The sequence below is a fragment of the Peromyscus maniculatus genome, chromosome 14, assembly GCF_049852395.1.
Source record: "Peromyscus maniculatus bairdii isolate BWxNUB_F1_BW_parent chromosome 14, HU_Pman_BW_mat_3.1, whole genome shotgun sequence".
NCBI classification, from domain to species: Eukaryota; Metazoa; Chordata; class Mammalia; order Rodentia; family Cricetidae; genus Peromyscus; species Peromyscus maniculatus.
This window is the reverse complement of record NC_134865.1, coordinates 37641297-37662544: the sequence shown is the minus strand read 5'-3', so window position 1 is coordinate 37662544 and position 21248 is coordinate 37641297. Positions and strand designations below refer to the sequence as shown.

General features: G+C 46.2%; 1 protein-coding gene across 1 annotated transcript in view; it reads right to left on the bottom strand.

Moving 5' to 3' along the window:
• Cdhr3 (cadherin related family member 3) overlaps window positions 1–21248 on the bottom strand; it is an 88675-nt gene that overhangs the window by 33888 nt on the left and 33539 nt on the right. Inside the window, exons 5-8 of the mRNA XM_076550524.1 lie at window positions 20341–20435; window positions 19508–19612; window positions 11606–11754; window positions 9118–9307 (exon numbers count right to left, since the gene is read on the bottom strand). Of these exons, the coding sequence (XP_076406639.1) occupies window positions 9118–9307; window positions 11606–11754; window positions 19508–19612; window positions 20341–20435 (539 nt within the window). The remainder of the gene's footprint in view (window positions 1–9117; window positions 9308–11605; window positions 11755–19507; window positions 19613–20340; window positions 20436–21248) is intronic.

Here is a 21248-nt window from a genome sequence, read left to right as displayed (position 1 = left end):
GCCTTGAACCAGTGGGGTCTCTCCAAGTCTTGGTAGCCCTGCCAGAGCCCAGCTTACAAACTCAACCAAAATACAGCCTGGTGAGGTTGACCAGGAGAATGAGAATTAGCAAAACAGGACAAGCAAGGATACTGGATACTGTGGACAACAGACCCATCCTTCCTGTGAGTCTGGGAAGGCGGCTGGTTACAGAATTCTACCAAGCCACTCACCTAGTGAACACAAAGCCTTTTGAATTCCTCAGACCCAGGAATTATGTTCCAAGTTAGAGAAGCTGACTGAAGACCATGTTTAGATGTGCCACCTGTGCTCAGGTAAGCCCCAAAGGCGGAAGGAAGATTACAGAAGAAATTCCAGCTCCAGGAAATGGACCTGGGGAACACTGGGAGTTGGACTTTATTGAAATCAGTCCTATTGTTTTGGGTTATAAGTATTTGATGATGTTCGTAGACATCTTTTTAGGATGGATAGAAGCCTACCCCATCTGAACAGAGATTGCTCCAATAGATACTAAGAAACTTCTTCACGAAATAATTCCTAGGTTTGGACTACCCCTAGTTTGGGGGTTGGACAATGACCTGCCCTTCGTGGCCAAAGTGTCTCAAAATCTGACAAAGGTATTAAATATTAGCTGTAAATTACATTATGCAAATAGGCTACAGAGCTCAGGTCAGAGAGAAAGAATGCTTAGAACTCTAAGGAGACTCTGACCCAGTTGATCCTGAAACTGGTGAAAATTGAGCCAACCTCCTCCATTTTGCCTTGCTCAGGGCTCCATACCATAGGGGCTCACTCCTTTTAAAATTATGTTTGGGAAAAGCTGTGCATGGTGGCACACACCTTTAATCCAAGCATTTGGGAGGCTGAGGCAGGCAGATCTCTGAGTTCAAGGCCAGCCTGGTCTACAAAGCAAGTTCCAGGACAGCCAAGGAGCAATTCTAAGAAAATGACACCCTCTCTCCCAACAGGTTTTTGTTTTTCTCAAGGTTTTGGACAATCATCATTTGTAAGGGGTTAGTTATAAGTTGTTATAGGATTAGGGGTGGAACAATAAAGATTAGACTCAAAAAAACTCATTTGGAATAGAAAAAAGGGGGATAGAAAGGATAGGATAATAAGGTAGATTATCATACCTACTTGTAAACTAAATTAGCAACTATCAGTTTTAGATAATTTGCATTGGTATGGATTCTTGTATTTTGATACAAATGTAAAATTATTTTTCTATTCTTAAGGTAATTTATATATTGACAGAAATTCAAAATTATATTTGTCATATATATGACAAATATTTTATATATTTAAAATATTTAAATATATATAAATATATATTTTATATATTTAAAATATTTTTGTATATTGATACAAATGTAAAATTATTTTTGTCATACTGTATTCTGATTCTGTTTAGGATAGTTTGCATATTAATGCAAATTAAGGTTATTTTTGTCATATTGCACTATATGTTTCTACCTCTGATTAGATATTTCTGTATATTGTCACAATTTCTAGGTCATTGTCCTTATACTGTAATCTGTTTACAGATTGTTTATTTTTATAATGTGAAGCTTTAGTCTTTAAGCTATACAGCTTATTAAGAACTACAGGTTAATGGTCACCCATGCTTGTCATCCTTATAGTTATGTTATTAGGTTTTCTAGATGCACAAAGATGTATTCCATATAGATAGGTAATCTTCAAAGACCTGCATAATATGGCATTTTAATGTTTTAATAACTTAGAATTCTGTTGACATGAGACACAATTGTTCCTGGCAGCACCAGTCTACTCCTGAGCCTGATGGGCATGAAAGACACTCCATATGGAGTTTGTTTTCTTCTTGGCAAAACTGGCTTATTGGGCAAAAAACTGCCCTTGCCTTGACTGCTGACAGTAAACACGCCGTCCAATCTGGACAAGCAAGACACAAGGAAAAGCAACTGCTTAACCTTGCCAAGACAGGCTAGGACAGTCTTCCAAATTTTTCTGCTTCTGAAAATGATCTGTCAGATATTCTAGGCCTATAGCCAAAGTTGGGTGCCCCAACATTGCAGAGAAACCTTGGCTGACTGTCCAGGCAGCCAGCTGTTTCTGTCATTCCTCACATTTTTGGGAATTCACTTGCTTGCACTTGCTGCTTCCTCAAGTAATATCACTTTCTTTCTCAGGTGTTTGATGGGGTTGGAGACTAGACGGTTACACTCTTCTCACATCTTAGCTAGGGCATATTAGGTACAAGCCTCTTCAGGATAGGACAGCTTTTGGAGTAATGTCTGTAATTTGCCAATTACCTATAGTCTGGTCACTTAGAATGTGTTCCTTGCTTGATGCTGTTCTTTTTTTTTTTTTAATGATTTTTTTTAGATTTATTTATTTATTTATTATGTATACAGCATGTATGACTGCAGGCCAGAAGAGGGCACCAGATCTCATTACAGACGGTTATGAGCAACCATGTGGTTGCTGGGAATTGAACTCAGGACCTTTGGAAGAGCAGTCAGTGCTCTTAACCTCTGAGCCATCTCTCCAGCCCCATTGATGTTGTTCTTATTGGTCATAGTTTCATTGTTGTTTATGTTATTACCTTTTCTTTCTTCTGCACAATACTTGATTGTTTTTATTGTATGTAGTTTTATGTTAGGATCAGAACCTTCCTAATTAGAAAAAAAGAGGGAAAATGTTGTGGGAGTTCAATCCATTCAGTCAATGACATTTGGGGTGACTGACCCTATGGGCATGGTTTTCTTGATATATGACCAGATAAAACTGAGGAGGGGGCTCTCTCTCTTTCTCTCTGTTTCTTTGTCTCTCTCTGTCTCTGTCTCTCTGTCTCTGTCTCTGTCTCTCTCATGGTCAGAGTAGGAGCAAGCCTTGCAGTTGGTCCTCATCACCCTTGAGCAGAATGACAGGAGAGCAGCAGCTGGATCAGCAGCGGCAGCCACCTTGTTTTGTATTCATGAGTCTGTATTTCCATTGCACCCCTTAATAAATTAGCAAATAGACTTTTGTGGGTTCTCACTTCAGAAACCCTGTCCCAAAAAAAAAAAAAAAAGGAGGAGGAGGAAGAAGAGGAGGAGAAGAGAAAAAGAAAACCCAAAATTATGTTTGGGAGACTACATCCCACCCTCCCCAAACTCTGAGAGGCCCAGGCAGAAGTGTCCAATCACCCCTTCTGGAGCTGTTGCAGGCCACTGACCAGTGAAGGGAATCCTGCTATTGCTACCTCTGAACCTGCCCACCAGCTCCATCCAGGAGACTTGGTTTGGATAAAGATGATCCCTACCCAGACTCTGGAATTGGCCTGGAAGGGACTCTATCCAGATAGCCTTACTATTCCAACTGCTGTGAAAGTGGCTGGCATCATTCCTTGGATCCATCACTCCCAATTAAAGAAGGCCGCTGAGGATGAGGACAGACGGACGGCCACTGGGATTTCAGACCCCTTCAATATAAGACTGACCTGGGATCATTAACCCAGGACACTGTGTTCATTATTTACCTTTCTCTGTAGGAGACGGGAGCCTACAGCCCTCACTACCCCTTATCTGGATTCGGGAATTATGAATAACAGACACAGGGAAAGCGATAGTCAGTCCAATGACAGATCAGCAACCCCAGTTCCACACAGACCTTTGTTTTTTTATGCCCACGTTTGGAGCTTTGTTAAACTACAGAAGTGATGGTTGTGGGGACCTATCTTTTCAGAAAGAAAAGCAGAAAATCCAGTTTTCTATGTGTCCAAAGAACAGCCCCTCCCCACTGTCAGGGTCCAGGCATGGTGGGAGTTACTATTGTGCTAAATGGGGTTGTGAAACTGAGTCTTCCTAGAAGCATGCCAACAAATATATATATTTATAAAGAGGGGACCCTCCCAAACACTGCATGATAGGGAACTGGAATCCCATAACCATAATACTGAGATTGGAGTCAACATTGGGATGACTATGTTTCATGGGATGCCAGAAAAACCTGGGAAATAACTCTATTATGCTACCAAAAGATACCCAGGAAATAACTTTACTATTCAGAGGAGGCCACCTCCCCAGATCCCAGACTTGTAAGTCCCAACAGAGACCTCCTTCCCAGCCCAAGGGGAAGGACCCACCCCAACCAATGTTCCCTCTGCGAGATTTGCTGCAATCTGCACCAAAAGCATTACCACACTAGGCCCATTGCACTGGGGCTGGGAATCCTCCTTCCATATTCTCCACCCTTGACAAGGTTCACAGTTTGTCTACTCACTCACAGCTGGAAATTGGTCAGGATTGCTGACTATGCCTGAACCCTCAAACCCATTACTATACAAGGGAGAGGGACCAACCAGACCATTGGTCCACCAGCAAATAAAAACAACTGTAGCTGGGAACAGCTTAAGCTAATACTGGGGGGCTTACAGGGGTCTGGAACCTTCCTGGTGTCCGGAACTTTTGACTTAAAAGCCTCACTTTACTCCAATGCTTGCTTTTCCACTCTCTAGGTCAATTCTTCTCATCAGCAGCAGTGCTTTGCGGCCCCTGAGACCACTTGGTGGGCGTGTACCATTGGTTTAACTGAATGTGCCTCCTCAGAGGCATTCCAAAACACTAAGTCCCTGCTCTGTGACCTGGTACACATCCTGCTCTGGTGTGCTTATGTAATGGGGAAGGAAGCATGAACCCCAGGCTGCAATGGGAAAAGCGACGAGCTGCACTCATCCTTGCCCAGCTCCTGACTGGAGCCGGTATTGCGGTCCAACAGCCACAGGAACATCAGTCCTCATAATCAGTGATTGACTAAGCAAGTGGACCAGGACTAAGGGACATTAGAGGACTCATATCAAGACTAGAGAAGCAAGTAGACTCCTTAGCAGAAGTGGTTCTGCAAAATTGAAGATGCTTAGATCTTCTCTTGATGAAACAAGGAGGATTATGTATGGCTTTGGGGAAAATCTGCTGTTTCCATCACAAGCAATTATGTTTAATAGGGAAAACCTTGCCATGGTCAGGGAAAAGCTCAAAGAAAGGGAAAAAGAGAAGCATAGGTCAGGAAACTGGTTATCAGTCTCTGTTTACTTGGTCACCATGGCTGATCACCTTACTGTCAGGATTAGCTGGACCATTAATTCTTATCCTGATTGGGCTAACAGAGGGACCCTGCATCCTCAACTGCATGGGTAACTAAGCTACTGGTCCCCAGGACCAACTGTGTCCTCCTAGAACAGGATAAGTCAATGATTTGACTCATGCCATTGAATCAGTGGGGAATGTGATGGGACAAGACAGCGTAGAGGGTCCTCCATCTTGTATTCTTGCTAAGGCCATTCCAGGTTTAACTAGAATTTGATCTCCTTCACGGAGAATGCCATGGAAAACTACCCAGCTCTATTCTAGGAACCAATGGGCAGGATGTCCTAGCTAACTTACCTTAGCTTCTGTTAAAACTGCTTGCTTCAAACTGCTTAATTCTGTGATGCCTTTGAGATGCAGGATGTGGTTTCTGCTTTTAAAAACCCCATGTTCTGGACACTTTTGGTTCCACCCAGGTTCTCGAACACTTGGGTGTTGTCCCAGCCACTAGGATACACTTTCAGTTGTCTATACACTATGTCTGAATGGTCATCACTGGTGAGTTCCCTGCAACACCATCAATTATATAATTATATCTAGACCATGAGTGTTTGTGATCTAAGCTCTGCTTACAGCACTGTGGACCTGGGGGAGTGCATCATCTGAACACTTCAGGATCCTGGTGCCAGAGTGCACATTCACACTCGCTCTTTCTGTGTGTGCGCGCGCGTGCATGCGTGCGTGCTCGAGTGCTGTGGTGCAGTACATGCATGTGCACTCCCATGGGTAGTGCTGCTGAAGATGTAACCTGGGGCCTGCTGCGTGCTAGGCAAGCACTTCATGCTACATCAGCAGTTTTGACATGCTCTTTTCATTTTTCTCTGACGCTTGGTGTTTTTCTCACAAACATGTTTCTTGGAAAGCCACTCCTCCTCATCCATCAATCCCTGCCTCTCAGGGGAGGGGCTTCTCTCCTTCACAGCCATCAGGTCCCAGCAAAGGTGACTTGCCCCGCAGCTTTCTAGACCCGCCTCCTGTTCATGAACAGCTTGCAAAGCACTTTCAGCCAAGTGCTGGGCAATTTACAACCTGAGCAGAGGCCATCTCACTGCCTTTGACGCCTCCACTGGAGCCCTGGGCCCATTCATCATCAACCTGGGAATGACACAGGCTCTCTGTGCAAAGATGTGGGAGCCTGAAAGGACCGGCCTCCCCCAGGCCCCGCCCACCCACAGCCTCTGGGCCTCCAACTATCACCCAGCTGCTCTTAATGAGTGCTGGCACCCAGCCCTCCTACTCTCCAGCCCATCTGCAGAGACTCCCAGTCACAGTGCTCTGGGATAAATGTCAGTGACTGTGCAGCTCCTTTTCCTTTGTCCTGGGTTTTGTTTTGCTTTCGTGCTTGGCTTAGTGATGGCTGGGATGGAGATGGGATCAAGAATGGGATGGCGGACACACGGACAGGGCTTCCCAGTCCCACAGGTCCGCATGTTCAGGAGTCACGCAGGCTGAGCTCTTTACAGCTCCAAGGAAGGAGCCCTTTCAAGGACCCACCTCACTGCTAAGCCTTCAGCAGCTCAACTGGGGGTTACCCTCTTTGGAAAAGCCTGGGGGTGATGACTGCATTGTTTGGAATTATCTTCAGAAATGAATATAATTAGCACAGTTACTGACTTAGTGTGATGGACTTCTGGGCTAATTTGGAGAGAAGATCCGAGAGTAGGACTCTCTGGGGACTTGCCTGGAGGACCTATGACATTCAAAATGTGATTTCACCAGGTAATATGGAACACAGTCTGCAAACTGTCCTACCACCTCAAGGGACTCTAGACCACAGGAAGCCAAAATATCCGATGAACAGATATGAGAAAAAGAGAAAACAAAGAGGCTTGAGACAGCACAGCCTGCTACAGGCACTGATACCCCCAACCCCCCACCCCAAACCTTGTAGAGGAACAAAGAGCCGAAAGGCTTAGGATAAAAAGAATTTCCCAGGATGCATTGGGACCACTGCAGAGGGCTATCATAAATGAAGATTTTCAAGGGCAGTCAGTGACTCTGCAAAGCTTTATTCCATCTATAGAACCCAGACTTCCTTTAGCAGATTATGGGGTGTAGACTGTACCTGTGGTGTTGTGGAAGTCACGTCCTATCTATGGCACCCATCCATGCCAATATAAGAGAACGGAATGCTCAAATCTGGAGAACAGTCTACAATGTGGTCCAGCCTGTGACTGGGTCAACCAGGTCTCAGCAGGAAGTAGATGGCAAATGAGGATACTTCTAGGACATTTAGTAAAGAGATGATTACAAAGGGGTGTATAGATGTATGTAGAAAATTCAAGGGCTCTCAGGGCCAACAAGAGTGGAACAACTGGTTGTGGTGATGCACGCCTCTAATCCCAGCACTCAGGAGGCGGATCTCTGTGAGTTCAAGGCCAGCCTGACCTACAAAGCGAGTTCCAGGAGAGCCAGAGCTACACAGAGAAACCCTGTCTCAAAAAACAAAACAAAAAACAAAACAACAACAACAAAAAAGAGTGGCGTGCTACCCAGAGACTGGGAAGTACCAGTGGAGGGAGAAATCCCTGAAACTGGAACGGAGGGCCAGGGAGTGCCGTGTGCAGAGGGTGGAGGGCCAGGGAGTGCTGTGTGCAGAGGGTGGAGAAGGCAGAGGCGACAGGGAGTTGATTAACCCCCAGCTTCCCGCTCCCCCCCCACTGGTCAGGAGAATGTGAATTACGAGGAAAGTAGCGGACAGCCATGTGGGGCGCGGGGCAGGTGCAGGTGCAGGTGGGTCCAGACCAGACTCCGAGCAGTCACACTGGTCCTCTAGCACTGAGCAGGGCATGCAGGTTGTGAAAATGGGGAGCTGTCATAAACATAACAAATGAACTTAACAGCTATCGCTTACCCCGATGGTCTCTATCTGGGTCTCTGTCTTTTGCATGGCCATGCTAGGTATTCAATCTGTCCAAAGTCACCTGGGGCAAACTTGAAAACCCAGTCAAGATAACCCAAGAGACTTTGTCTATAGGGTCATCAAAACAGAGCCCTGTTCTGACCTCCAGCCTTCTTTTAGATGCAGGGCACTCTGCCCACAAAGGTCATTGCTGAGGTTTACTGCACCCCAAAACTGTCCCCATTCAGACTTCCAAAGTCTGGCTAGCACAGAAAATACAGAACTGAAGCCATTATGGAAGAATTCCCAATTTTGTCACTTATTGTCAAAATAGCAAAAAGAATGCTGGTTAAGAAAACAAACAAACAAACAAACAAACAGAAAACCATGGTAACGCAGAGTCAAAAAGGACTTGATGGGTTGATGTGAAGGCTCAGTGGTTAAGAGCACTTGCTGCTTTCCCAGAGGACCTGGGTTCAGTTCTTAACAACACCTGTATGGAGGGTCACACCTAACTGTTCTTAACTCCAGTTCCAGGGGATCTGACGCCCTCTTCTGACCTCTGCAGGCACCAGGCATGCACGTAGTGCATATATGTAGGCAAAATTCTAACACACATAAAATGAAAATAAATCATTATTAAAAGACTTTATTTTAAAATTATTGTGAATTAATTGTGAGTCAAAGAACAAGTGAATATATAGAAAATAACTCATGTCCCACATGCATCTGTATTTCCCTCTCACTTGTACGCAACTAAGTTGTGAAAGACAAATCAGACGTTTTCCTTTGTTTCACCCAAGTGCTTGGTTTGGCTTATTCGTTATTTACTGTGGGTGTCTTTGCGAGGTCCTAGTTACTAATCCCGACTCCATTACTCCTGCTCCAGGCACTCTCTCACGTCTGGTGGCAATAAACGAAGAAAAGACAGTCCGGAGAGGGCCTGTGGCGCAAGTGGAATGAAATGGAAGAATAACTGTAAACACAAAGTGGAAAAAAGAGATAATGAAGAGGGAAGGAGAGGAAAGAAGAAGAGTAACAAACAGAGCTTTGTACAAAATGGCGCACTTCGAATCTGCCTGCAGAGTCGTCACCCTAATGTTACCCTCTAACGGAGGAGCCCAGAGGTCAAGGGCCACCCAGAGGGAACACATTTCAACACACGAGTACCTGAAGGTGAGCTTTCTGCATGTTGCAGGGTTGTCGTTGATGTCTTCCACAGTGAAAGTTATCTGGATGCGGTTCTCCTGACCCCCCGAGGGTCTGTCCCTCACCAGAACCTCCAGAGAAACGATGGGATTCTGTCTCAGTTCGCCTGCATCCCGATCCAGCCTTTGGGCCACTTGGATTGTCCCAGTCACTGAGAGGGCAAAGGTTAGAAGTCAAGTGAAGAATAAAGGCACATTGGACATGAGAACACAGAAAAAGGCTGTTCTAGAATGATGACTGGCTTACCCTGGGGGTAGCCTATACAGACATGCCTTTCTGTACTTGACACCTGACCTAACCCTGCTCTAAAGGCTCTCTCCTCTGTCCTGATCACTTGACTCCTTCCTCCCCTCTACTCCCCTCCTCTCCTTTCTTCTCTTCCTTCCCCCAGTCTCATGCTTAGCTTGATTTGCTTTCATTTTTATTACTTGGAACCAGTCTTAATTTAAATACTCAAAAAAGGGTGTGTGGAGGGGAACAGAGCTCAGAGGCAGAGTATTGGTCTAGAGGACAGTGCTCTGGATTCAATCCCCAGCACCACTGTGTATTTATTTGTGTGTGTGTGTGTGTGTGTGTGTGTGTGTGTGTGTGTGTGTGTACTTGTTAAAAGTCCGTTTTTGCAACACCAGAGTGAAGAGAATTTTCAACTGAGATCATCTATCTCTACACTCTTAGCTGTGTGAGGATGTCAATGTCAAAAGCCTTCAGAAGTTTCCAGAGATAGAAGCCAGGTGCTGGCCTTACATGCCCATCATTTCCCCAGGCCCAGACTAGGAATACTCAAAAGTTTATGAGGCCAATGACACACAGTCTGGGATTGTCCAATACTGGTTTCCACAAAAGCATTATGTAAGGTGAAGTTCAATGGACTGATGTGGCTTGGATTCATGGAGTGACTAAGAGGACAGGCTCTAGAATCATCTGGCTTGGACATCAAAGTCCCCCTATGAGCTAGAGATCTTGGGAAGTCACTGGAGCTGTCTAGGTATCTCTCTAGCCCTTGGCTTTCCTTTCACTGGGTTGTGCAAGTACCATAATGCCTGGTAAGTATAAAGTCCCCAATAAGGTGGCTGTTGCAGAGGACAGGAAGTTCACTCTCTGCACTAGGCTGCTCGTACAGGAACACAACTGCCGACAATCTACAAGCTGATCTAGAGAGACATTGTTCAATGTACCACCATTAGCCACATGTAGTTGTTTAACCCCTGATGGGGCCAGTCTGAATTGAGATATGCTATAAGTGTAAAATAATGTAAAATATCTCAATTACTTTTCAATATCAATTATGCTGTAATTATAGTATTTTGGACTTTAAGAGTAATTTCAATTTTTAACGCAGCTACTGAAGACAGTGAATTTACACACCTGCCTTCATTTTACTTCAGTGTTCATATCATTCTTCTGAATCCTTAGAAATGTGTGGATAGGGCAGGCAGCTTGAACATCTTTACAGGCACCTTCCAGAGAGTAATGGGGCTCAGGGCTGCCCCACAACATGGCACCCTAACATCTGAGATAACCACAGAAGCAGAAGGGCCTCTCCACTCTTGTTCTGTCCTCCTTTGGATTTTCCCAGAGATGGTAAGCATCACCATCTAGAAGGACAGACACCTGAACATCAGGGCTTGCACAGTTTACTCTAGTTTTAGACACTTTGTCCTCCAATCATAATTATCCCTTTACTTTCTTAAGAAACTTGATATAAAAATTCAATTTTCCAGACAAGTCTGGTGGTTAATGTCTATAATTCCAGTACTCAAGAGGCTGAAACAGGAAGATTGCCATGAGTTGGTACATAGCAAGTTATAGGCCAGCCAGAGCTACATACCAAGACCTTGCCAAAAAGGAAAAAAAAAGGAAGGAAGGAAGAAAGGAAGGAAGGAAGAAAGAAAGAGAGAAAGAAAGAAAGAGAAAATCACTGTGCAGCACTCAAGCAGCTCTCCGAGTTCAAGGCCAGCCTGGTCCACAGAATGAGTTCCAGGAGAGCCAGGGCAACAGAGAAGAAACCCTGTCTCAAAAACAAAACAAAACAAAACAAAACAAAACAAAACAAAACAAAACAAAACAAAGACCAAAAAACAAAAAACAAACAAAAAACAAAAAAACAAAAACAAAACAAACTATAAAATATAATTTCCCTCATGTCCTTGAGTCTTCGTTTCCACATAGATGGAGATATGTGAGTTCTATTTATATTTAACCTTAGTGGCAGTTAAAAAGAAATTCACCTCCTCCATGAAGGTGTCGAGTGACTCCCTGCTCACCATCAGCCCTGTGCAGGCTCCACAGTCTCGGCTAGTGTCTGTTGCCTTTAATACATCTTTTCCCTGGCAACTAAGGCTGAGCCTGGACAGAAAGGCAGGCCAAGTGCCAGAGAGGAAGAAAGCCTTCCAAAACCACTCAAGCGGGTGCATTAGAAGATGCGGGATAGGGTGCTGCGATGACTCACACTGGTCTATCACAAAGTAGCTGCTGATGGTCGTGATGCTGTAGAGGAGGTGGCTAGGAAGGCCCTCGTCATCAGGATCCTCCGCAGTGATGTTCGCCACAATGGTTCCTGGACGCAGCTCCTCTGGGATGGAGTAGTCTCTCCTTGGACTAGAATAAAAATACAGCAGACGTGGCTAATTTGCAGGGGAGGGGAGGGGAGGGGAGGGTGCGGACTGACAGTAGGTATTTTGGTGTGCACTAAATATAGCACTGCATTGCTTGAGTTGCATCAACATGCAGAGAACGCAGCCGCCGAAAGGAGGGTGACTCGTGTCTGTGCTTCCCAAAGTCACATCCTTGTGGATGCAGAGGTGTGCCAGGCTGTTCTGCAGTGATTTACATGCGCACAATCACTGCCTACCTGCCCGCCTGGTGCCTTTTCCTATCACTAACACCCTCTTGCATAAAGATACTTCATCTACTCAGTCAGCTTCTCTCCTCCCAGTTTTTGTCTGGATCCTTTTAAAGACCCCATCTGGACGTGCCGTTCAGAACTGCAGGTTTCCTCACCGTGCATGACTCCATGCCACGGAATCTGCCAGAAGCCTAATATTGTCTATTCTAGCATCTCTGGTCTTTGTTTTTTTTTTTTTTCTTCTTTTGCCTGAGGATACATTTTCACATAGAACTTAGGCATCTTTCCAGGTGGCATTCATCCTGAGATCAGCTCTCTCAACTGAGACACCCCTGCCAGTCAGCAAAGTCATGGTACTGTTCTCAAGGGGCACCGTGTGCAACAGAACTCCAAGTGCCCAGCTTACCTACCTACCTTTCTCGGACCTTTGTGCTTTTGTAAAAGGGCCATAGTGAGATCATTCCAGAGTGGCAGAACCACTTTCAATTTCCCTTTTTCCCAAGGTGCCATTTTCCCCTTTGGTCCCTCCTCGAAGGGAAGCAGGCTTCATCTCTGCCCTAAATGCTGCCTTCACAGAGCTCAGACTCTGCTGCCTCACTACTGCTGTCCCACAGGGCAGGCCAGAGGAAACAGACTCAAGAGAAGCAGAGACCATCTATAGCCAGGCCTACACCCTAGCCTACCCCATGGGCCCTGCCCCAAATTCTGAGCCTAATATCCATGGGGAAGGGGGTTCTCCCACCATGTACCCAGTTGGGAAGGAGTAAGCTTGTTTTGTCCAAGAAGTCACTCCAGTGCATGGGCCTCCCTGCCTGGTGTCCCACGAGCAAGCCCTGTGCCTTCATTCTCACTTGCCATATCCCTTCTCAGGGTGTGTGACATCAGTGGGTTGAGCCAGAGGAGCCAGGGGTAGCAGGGACCAGAGCCAGAGCCAGATAAAAGAGGCAGCCTTGTCTTCTACAACCAACGGAACCCTGTTTCTAATACAGGACGTTTTTTCTTTCATCCACTAGGTTGGGTCTAGTAACTTCCTAGCCAGGATTACAAAGATGCCTGGTGGTTTGAAGGACAAAATGTCCCCATAGTTTCTGGCATTTAAATATTTGCTCCATAGTCGGTGCTTTGGGGAAGGCTTAAGAGATGTGGCACTGCCTAGGAAGTCTGTCACTGGGGGCAGGCTTTGAGGTCTCAAAAGACTCGCCCTTCCCAGTGTGATCTCTGCTTCCCCTTTGGGGTTAGAGATGTGAGAACTTGCTGCTGCTCCAACTGTTGTGCCTGCCTGATGTCCTGTTTCCCTGCAGTGATGGTGATGGACTCTCATCCTCTGGAACTGTTAGCCTCAAATGCACCCTCTTTGTGTAAGTAGGCTTGGTTGTGATGTTTTATCACAGCAACAGAAAAGTGCAATAAAGATGCCCTGCTGCCTGCAAAGCCTGGCCTCATTTCTGCAATACTTGAAGCACCAGCAATGCCAGCATTACCATGAAGCTCTGGAAATGCAGATCCCAGAGCACTGATGGGAGACTTGAGTGTCTACTGAGACAGACAGGGATGTGCACACTCTCTCCAGTGTCAGATGGATTAGCCCAGGATGCCTAGGACAGAAAGAAGACATGATAGGAGGAACGTGCCCTGCCTTCCATCTTTGATACCTTCTAGGCAGTGGTTCTGAACTTGGGTCAGGGAGGTGATTATATTTAGACACATCTTTTGGTTGTCACAACTTGGGGAGGGAACTGCTCTTTCCATGTTGAGGGAGATGCTGCTAAACACACTCCTTCACATGGGACAGCCCTGCCACAAAGAGAAATATCTGGTTCAAGTTAGGATGTGAGTTCAAACCCTGCTCTGAAGCCTGTATAGGCCACACTGGCTGTGCCGGGTCACCATGAAAGAAACAGGCTGGCTGTTGGGGAGAGTGCCTCATGCTTACCAGTTTTCTTGGTTGCCCTGATAGTAAGTGCGGCGGAAAATTAAGTTTAAGTATGTGATCTACGATTCATGTCTGCAAAAAAGATTATCCAACAAAAGGTCTAATTTCAGGTCTATCAAAACAGAGAGGGGCTGGAGAGATGGCTCACAGGTTAAGAGCACTGGCTGCTCTTCCAGAAGTCCTGAGTTCAATTCCCAGCAACCACATGGTGGCTCACAACCATCTGTAATGAGATCTGGTGCCCTCTTCTGGCCTGCAGGCATACATGCAGACAGAATACTGCTGTAGGATGTCTTTCTGTATGCTGTGAATATGTGTTGCTCTGATTGGTCGATAAATAAAGCTGTATTAGCCTATGGCAAGGCAGCTTAGAGGCAGGCAGGAAATTCAAGCAGATGGACAGGAAGAAGAAAGGCAGAGGGGAGATGCCATCCACCGTCCAGGGAGCAGCATGTAAGGGCATACAGGCAAAGCCACAGAATAGAAATAGAAATGGGCTGAGTTTAGTTATAAGAGATAGCAAGAAGCCATCATGACCCATAGGTCATATAGTTTGTAAATAATATTAAGCCTCTGAGTGATTATTTTATAAGCAGCTGTGGGACACAAGTGGGAAAGATTTGTCCTGACTGCAGGGCCAGGCAAGACCAGAGAAACCTTCCAACTACAGAACACCATATACATAATAAATAAATAAACCTTAAAAAAAAAACAGAGAGGATAAATATGACTATCATTCACATTCCCCACCAAGCTCTGCACTACCCCTGGCTGCCAGAGTGCAGGACCACAGTGGGTGGGGCTGGTGATCACATTCCCTGTGTGACTCGGTAACTTCCTCCCTGTGAATGAGGACTCAGGAAGGCACTCCCAGGCACCCCTTACAGGACGAGTCAGGCAGAGGGAGAGCTTCTCGCTGATGTCTAAGATAAAGTGCTCTGCAGCCACCACTGTGCACAGGTGAATATGTCAGTGGTTTACAACCTTCATGAGCCACAGCCTCCCCCGACACACAGCCAAACCACAAAGTAGTCAGACAGACATCTGTCTCCACCCAGGGACGAAATGAGGAGACAGTCTCACCACAGAAACAGCACTCGCTGTGGCGGCCTTGGCTAGGCACCAAGACACAGAGCTGTTTCCACAGCCTCCTTGGCTGCCTCACACTCAGGACTTGGTATACCTGGGTCAAGTTGAAGATTAAATCTCATACGGTTAGTGCTAGCAGAAGTTTCAGAGAAGAGAAATTAAGAAACTCAAGGGATTAGGCATGCTCTCAGTTCAGCATCTAGTATGACTCCAGGTTTATCCTTTCAACCCATGGCTGTTGAGGATGGGGCTGCTTGTAATTGAATAGTGTGAGTGAAATGAGGCAGTGTCCTGCCCCATCCCCATTCCAGAGGACAGGCTCCTGCAGACACACCTTGACACCATCCGTGAACACTGAAGCAAAGCCAACTAAGAGCCTAAGAGGTCCATCTCTAAAATCACAAGTGAGAAGCACAGAGTCTGAAGGGGCCCCTGGGAGGCCATTTCCCCTCTCTGATAAACTGCTTACTAGTGCATTTTAGAAGACATGGATCCAAGCAGATTAGTGCCAGAGAAGTTAGTTTTCTCTTCACTATCCTGTCAATGTGATTCTCATTTGTGCTTGTGGGGAATATTTCTGGCCTTATGAGTACCAACCCCACAGTTATAACCTTCCTAGATCTTTTGGTCCATGAGCTGTGTGCTAGCCTCAGCCTGAATCTGAACTTGTATATCACAACCGTTTCTCAACCTACTGGTGTTTGTTTCTAGGCCATCCCATCTGCAGAAATGCTGCAGGCGCTCTGGAACCCAGCACCAGTCACTGAAGGAAACATCCCAAGAAAGGTTATTTGTTGCTGTAGCTGCTACAACACATCTGGAGCTAGTTAGTGTAGGTGACCAGACACCACAGCTGGAGCTAGTTAGTGTAGGTGACCAGACACCACAGCTGGAGCTAGTGTAGGTGACCAACACCACATCTGGAGCTAGTGTAGGTGACCAGACACCACATCTGGAGCTAGTTTAGGTGACCAGACATCACATCTGGAGCTAGTGTAGGTGACCAACACTACATCTGGAGCTAGGGTAGGTGACCAGACACCACATCTGGAGCTAGGGTAGGTGACCAGACACCACATCTGGAGCTAGGGTGGGTGACCAGAAGTCTCTCTTCTGTGCCGTGTTTGCAAAGTGGCACAAGGCTAGCCTGGGAACAAACTGGGCTTAGAACCAATCAGTCTTACAACATGTTTGGTTCTGTGTGCTTTCATATTCTTATGTGTACAGGTTCATACGCATCTGGAAGCCAGAGAACATCCCTGGATGTTGCTCTACTTGTTTTCTTCTTTGAGACAGGGCTTTTCACCAAAGAGGCTTGGCTAGCCCGTGAGCCCAGATTCGCCGGTCTCTGTCCCCCCAGCACTGGCACTGTAAGTGTGCAAGCACACCCAAACTTTTTGCATAGGTTCTGGGGATTGAACACAGTGAGCACTTTACCTAATGAACCTACTCTCCAGCCCTCTTAAAATATTTCTGCAAGCACTTTACCTTGCTCTCATGCTTGTGGCTGTTTCAAATATTTTCATCTAATGTATACACATATATATCATATATAAAAATATATAATATATAAAGTATATATAAATACACAAAAACACATAAATATAATTATATAATAAAATATATAACATAATATATATGTTGCATGTAATAAAGTAAACATATATATGCACATGTATGTGTAAATATTGGTTTTTTTGAGACAGGGTTTCTCTATGTAGCTCTGGTTGTCCTTGAACTCACTCTATAGAGCAGGCTGGCCTCTAACTCATAGAGATCCTCTGCCTCCTAAGTGCTGGGATTAAAAGCATGTGCCACCACTGCCTGGGTATTTTTAGTATTTTTAAAGATTTATTTTATTATGCATTGTTAGTGAATCAACAATGCATATGTCTCTCTGTGTGTATATGAACATGTGGGTGCAGGTACCTGAGAAGATGAGAAGAGAGTGTTGGATCCCCTGGGGTGCTGTGGGATGTCTTTCTGTATGCTGTGAATTTGTGTTGCTCTGATTGGTTGATAAATAAAGCTGCACTGGCCTATGGCAAGGCTGCTTAGAGGCAGGCAGGAAACCCAAGCAGATATATGAGAGAAGAAAGGAGAGGAGAGAGACACCAGCTGCCGCCACCGAAGGAGCAGCAAGATGCCAGTAGACCGGTAATGCCATGTCCTCGTGGCAACTTATTAATAGAAGTGGGTTAAGTTATAAGAGCTAGCTAGCAAGAAACCTGCTATAGGCCATGCAATTCGTAAATAATATTAAGCCTCTGAGTGGTTATTTTATAAGTGGCTGTGGGACTGCCAGGCTGGGTGGGACTGTGGGGCCGGTGGGGGACCGCAGAAAACTTCCAGCTACACTGGAGCTGAAGTTATAGATACTGAAAAACTAAACTCTAGTCTCCCTGAGAGCAATGAGTACTCTTACCCGCTATGCTGTTGAGGGCTGTGAGTATACAGCAGGTGATAACTGGTGTTCATATGTCAACCCACCAAATGAATGACTCTTTGATGGGAAGCCCCACCTGGCAAGGCCATGAGGTTACTGACTATAAATGACCAGTTGCTCCTGGTCTGTGTTTCTCTCATGTGCCATTTCATCTCTTTGCTAAGAACTGCACTGTTTCCTTAAGAACAGCTATGATATCTCCCCATTCACCGTGCATTTCCATGTAACGTGTATATGTAATCTCATGATTACATCTCAATCTTATTAGCACACATAATTATGGATAGTCAAGATGATGATTTTTTATTTAACTGTACAATTTTTATGGATAGAAACCTACTAAAATATGCTTCATAATTAGGTGTATTGTTCCATGTGGACTGTAGACACTCAGAGGTCTTGTTCTCCATTCTTAGCCACTGACAAGGCAAAGTTGGTCAGACAAAGTGTCCTCATAGAACTTTCATGGAGCAGAATTGCAGGTGCCTGGCCTTGTTGGATCAAAACCCTTCAGAAGAATTACAGTGAACCAGACGTGATAGTGCAGGTGTCTGGCCTTGGTGTATCTCAGTCCTTCAAGAGATCAATAGCACCTATGCTGCCCCAAGTTTCCTCCACTGGAACCTCCACACTCTGATTCAAAAAACAGTTAACACTTTGTATCTATTTCTACACTTGTTTTTAATGCAAGATTTTAGGCTTAGTAGACTATGGATAGGTCCTGAGATTCCGGTGGTTAACTGAAAAAGGCTGTTAGCTGACCAACCATGTCTGGATATTATTAATCACATAAAATAGTACACACATTCTTTGCCTCTTTCTCAGATCTCTCGTTGGCTCAGTTTCTTCCCTTGTAACTCTTGTACCTATCCCTTTAAGAGATAGCCAGAACTTTACAACTCACAGGTGTGGTCAGTCACCAGTTAAGCTAAGTCTTTCCCAAGTGTGACTCTTATCAAAATACTTGTCCCTGAGACTTTACTTTGTCGTTTTTAACTCACAAATTGTTAACGAATGGCGATGTGTGTGTGTGTGTGTGTGCGCGCGCGCGCGCGTGCGCGCGCACGCGCGCGCGCGCGCGCATACACACACACACACATCCCCACACACACCTATATATGCACTTGGGAATTTGTAATGAGTTGTAGAATAAAGATGTAGAGGAGAATAAAAATGGAAGACACAAAGAACACAACAATAAAGAGCACATAGAATGAAGAGCATTGGCCCATGTGTGTGAAGATATTATAGAAATTTTTCACTTTTCCCTCGCCCCTGGGAAGCATATCTCAGAGGACTCTGGGTAGGGGCTGAGGGCAGGTACCTCAGCCCTTCACTGTGCCATCTTTCCAGTCCTAGTTTTGCTATTAATGGACAAATAATAACTGTACCCTGGCTTTGGGTTTGGTAGAGTAGCTTGTGCTATATTTGTTCACAGCCATTAATGCTGCTGACCTCCGAGCACAAGATGGTGCTGTTTCCCTGTGGCTGGGGCCTGTGCCCACTCAGGGCAGCAGAGAGCCAGGCAGCTCTGAAGGTCATCCGCTGCCTCTAAAATCCCCTTATCTTCCTGAATCTCCATGTGCAGCGGGCCCGTGATGGCCACACTCTTTCCCTCATCTCTGCTGTGTGAGAAGCAACAGACACAGCCAGGTGTTGTTCTGGTCTCCCAAGCCAAGCAGAAACTCCGGCATGCCAGCGGCCGTACAGTCCAGTACGGGCTTCAGGTTGATTACTGACGTGGGGCACGTTATTAAAGAAGTGCCTGCCTTGTGTCCATCTTCTGTGTTTGTACAGTGACTTTCGAGGAGCACCGTGCTCAGCCCTTGCCCCTCTTTCTACCACACCCACACACAGTCCCATGGTGTGGCGAGCAAAGGGGGAACATGAGGTTGGGAGGCAGAAAGGACACTGAAGATTTCCATTTCTCATCTCTCATCTAGGCCAGAGCACATCTCTCTGGTGTGTCACAAAATGTGTCCCAGACAGCTGTGGCAGCAGACTCTTTGAGCCCTGCCCCGCATGCCCTCAGACCTACCTGATAAAGCGTGGGATCTCATCGTTGATGTTCACAATGGTCACCTGGAGCTCTGCGGAGGCTTCGAGATTCCCGCTGTCTCTCACTCCCACGAGGAGATGGAAGCTGTCAGGGAAACATTCCAAGTGCAAGAAAGAGTTTGCTCACACAGTCACAGAGGAAGAGAGCACAGTGGAGGGAGTGATTGGGGTGAACGGGCCCCCTCTCCAGCCCCACGCTTCTTATGCACCTTCAAATGCCAGGGGTGACCACCTCCCCTCTCTGGCCATGCGGCTCACTCCCTCAGTTTTTAAGTCTGGAGTTTTTCTTCATGGCTACTACCTCCCTGGACAGATGTCCACTCCAGCCAGCCAACTCATATTCTCTGCCTTACAATGTCCCTGCAATGGACCTATTCCACTCTCCAGGAAAGGAGGCTCACATTTTATTCATCCATTCGAAGGCCAGAGCCTCCCATACACCAGGTAAGCAAGCACTCCACTGAGCTACACCTTGTCCTCAATGACTGCTCTAGGTCTCTTGACTTGTCTCCAGCCGGGAGCCTCGCCTGGCTTTCCGCAGGCCTATGGCTTCCATCTCAAAGCCTGAGCTGTCTTGTCACACTGCTGCCTTTGGGTGCCGTGTTCCTACCCTCGCCACGCAGTGCCCCCAGCTCTGGGCATGCCCTCCCCACACCATGGCGCCATTGTTTCACCTGTGTCCTGCCAGGGTTTTTGGCCTGCTAAAGCTGAACTCCTAGCCACACTCCAGGCTGCTCAGGGACCCGCCCTGTGTTTGTATCTGGCTATTCCCTTATTTTCCTCATACTTCGGGAAGGTCATTGGCAAGGTTACCTCTTGTGTCCTGCTTCAAAGTCCAGTTCTGTGGTGGAGAAGAGGGTGCCATTAGCAGACATTCTGAAGTTCTTTGAGGGGGAGATGAGGAAATGCTGTAAAACAGGAGAAAGTGAGGATCATGGCAGCACACCCTCGCATGCGTTCGCTCACATCCTGTCTGGCACTCTCGGTCTATACAACGTTGTGAATGATTCAGGAAGATGTCATGGTTGCTGAGGAGAAAGGCCTTTAGATGCAACTGGTCTGAACCGCTGGCTCTGATGAATACTCCCTACAGAGCTGCTCCAACCAATGAACGCCGACCAAAGGGCCTGCCCAGGCAAGTGCTGCTGTTGCCAGGGCTCATCTCCCTCTCCAAGTCCCTGTCACCTTGCTCCTGCTTACCCTGGCTCTGACACCATACCTTGACTTTAATCAACACTACCTCATGTTAGATATTAGGACCATGCCAGCATGAATGAGCTCTTATGTTTATCCTTGAAAGAGCTGACAATTAGCAAGATGTGCCCGAGCATCATTCATTGAAATGAGAGAAGGAAAGGGAAGAGGCAATTGTAACCTGAGGATGTGGGAGACAGCAGGACTTAAGAGTTGGGGATGCACTGTCCTTAAACCTTATTCTGGGAACAGGGCCACTGATAAAAGCAGGCTTCCCACATTTTTAGGTAGTCAAGGGTCTTTGTTATCCTTGATTCCAGTGCCCAATGCCACTCTCTTGATGGTTGTCTGCCCCACTCATGAAATCTGATAGAAACACACAGGCTCTTGCACAGAACCCACTAAGGCCCAGCCCACAGGAAGACACTACTGTGCTCCTCATCAAGATGGCTTCCTTGCCTGGAGTATGGAGTCAGGGAAGCAGGAGAAGGGCTGGGCATGTGTTCTTCTCCTTCCCTTGCCAGACA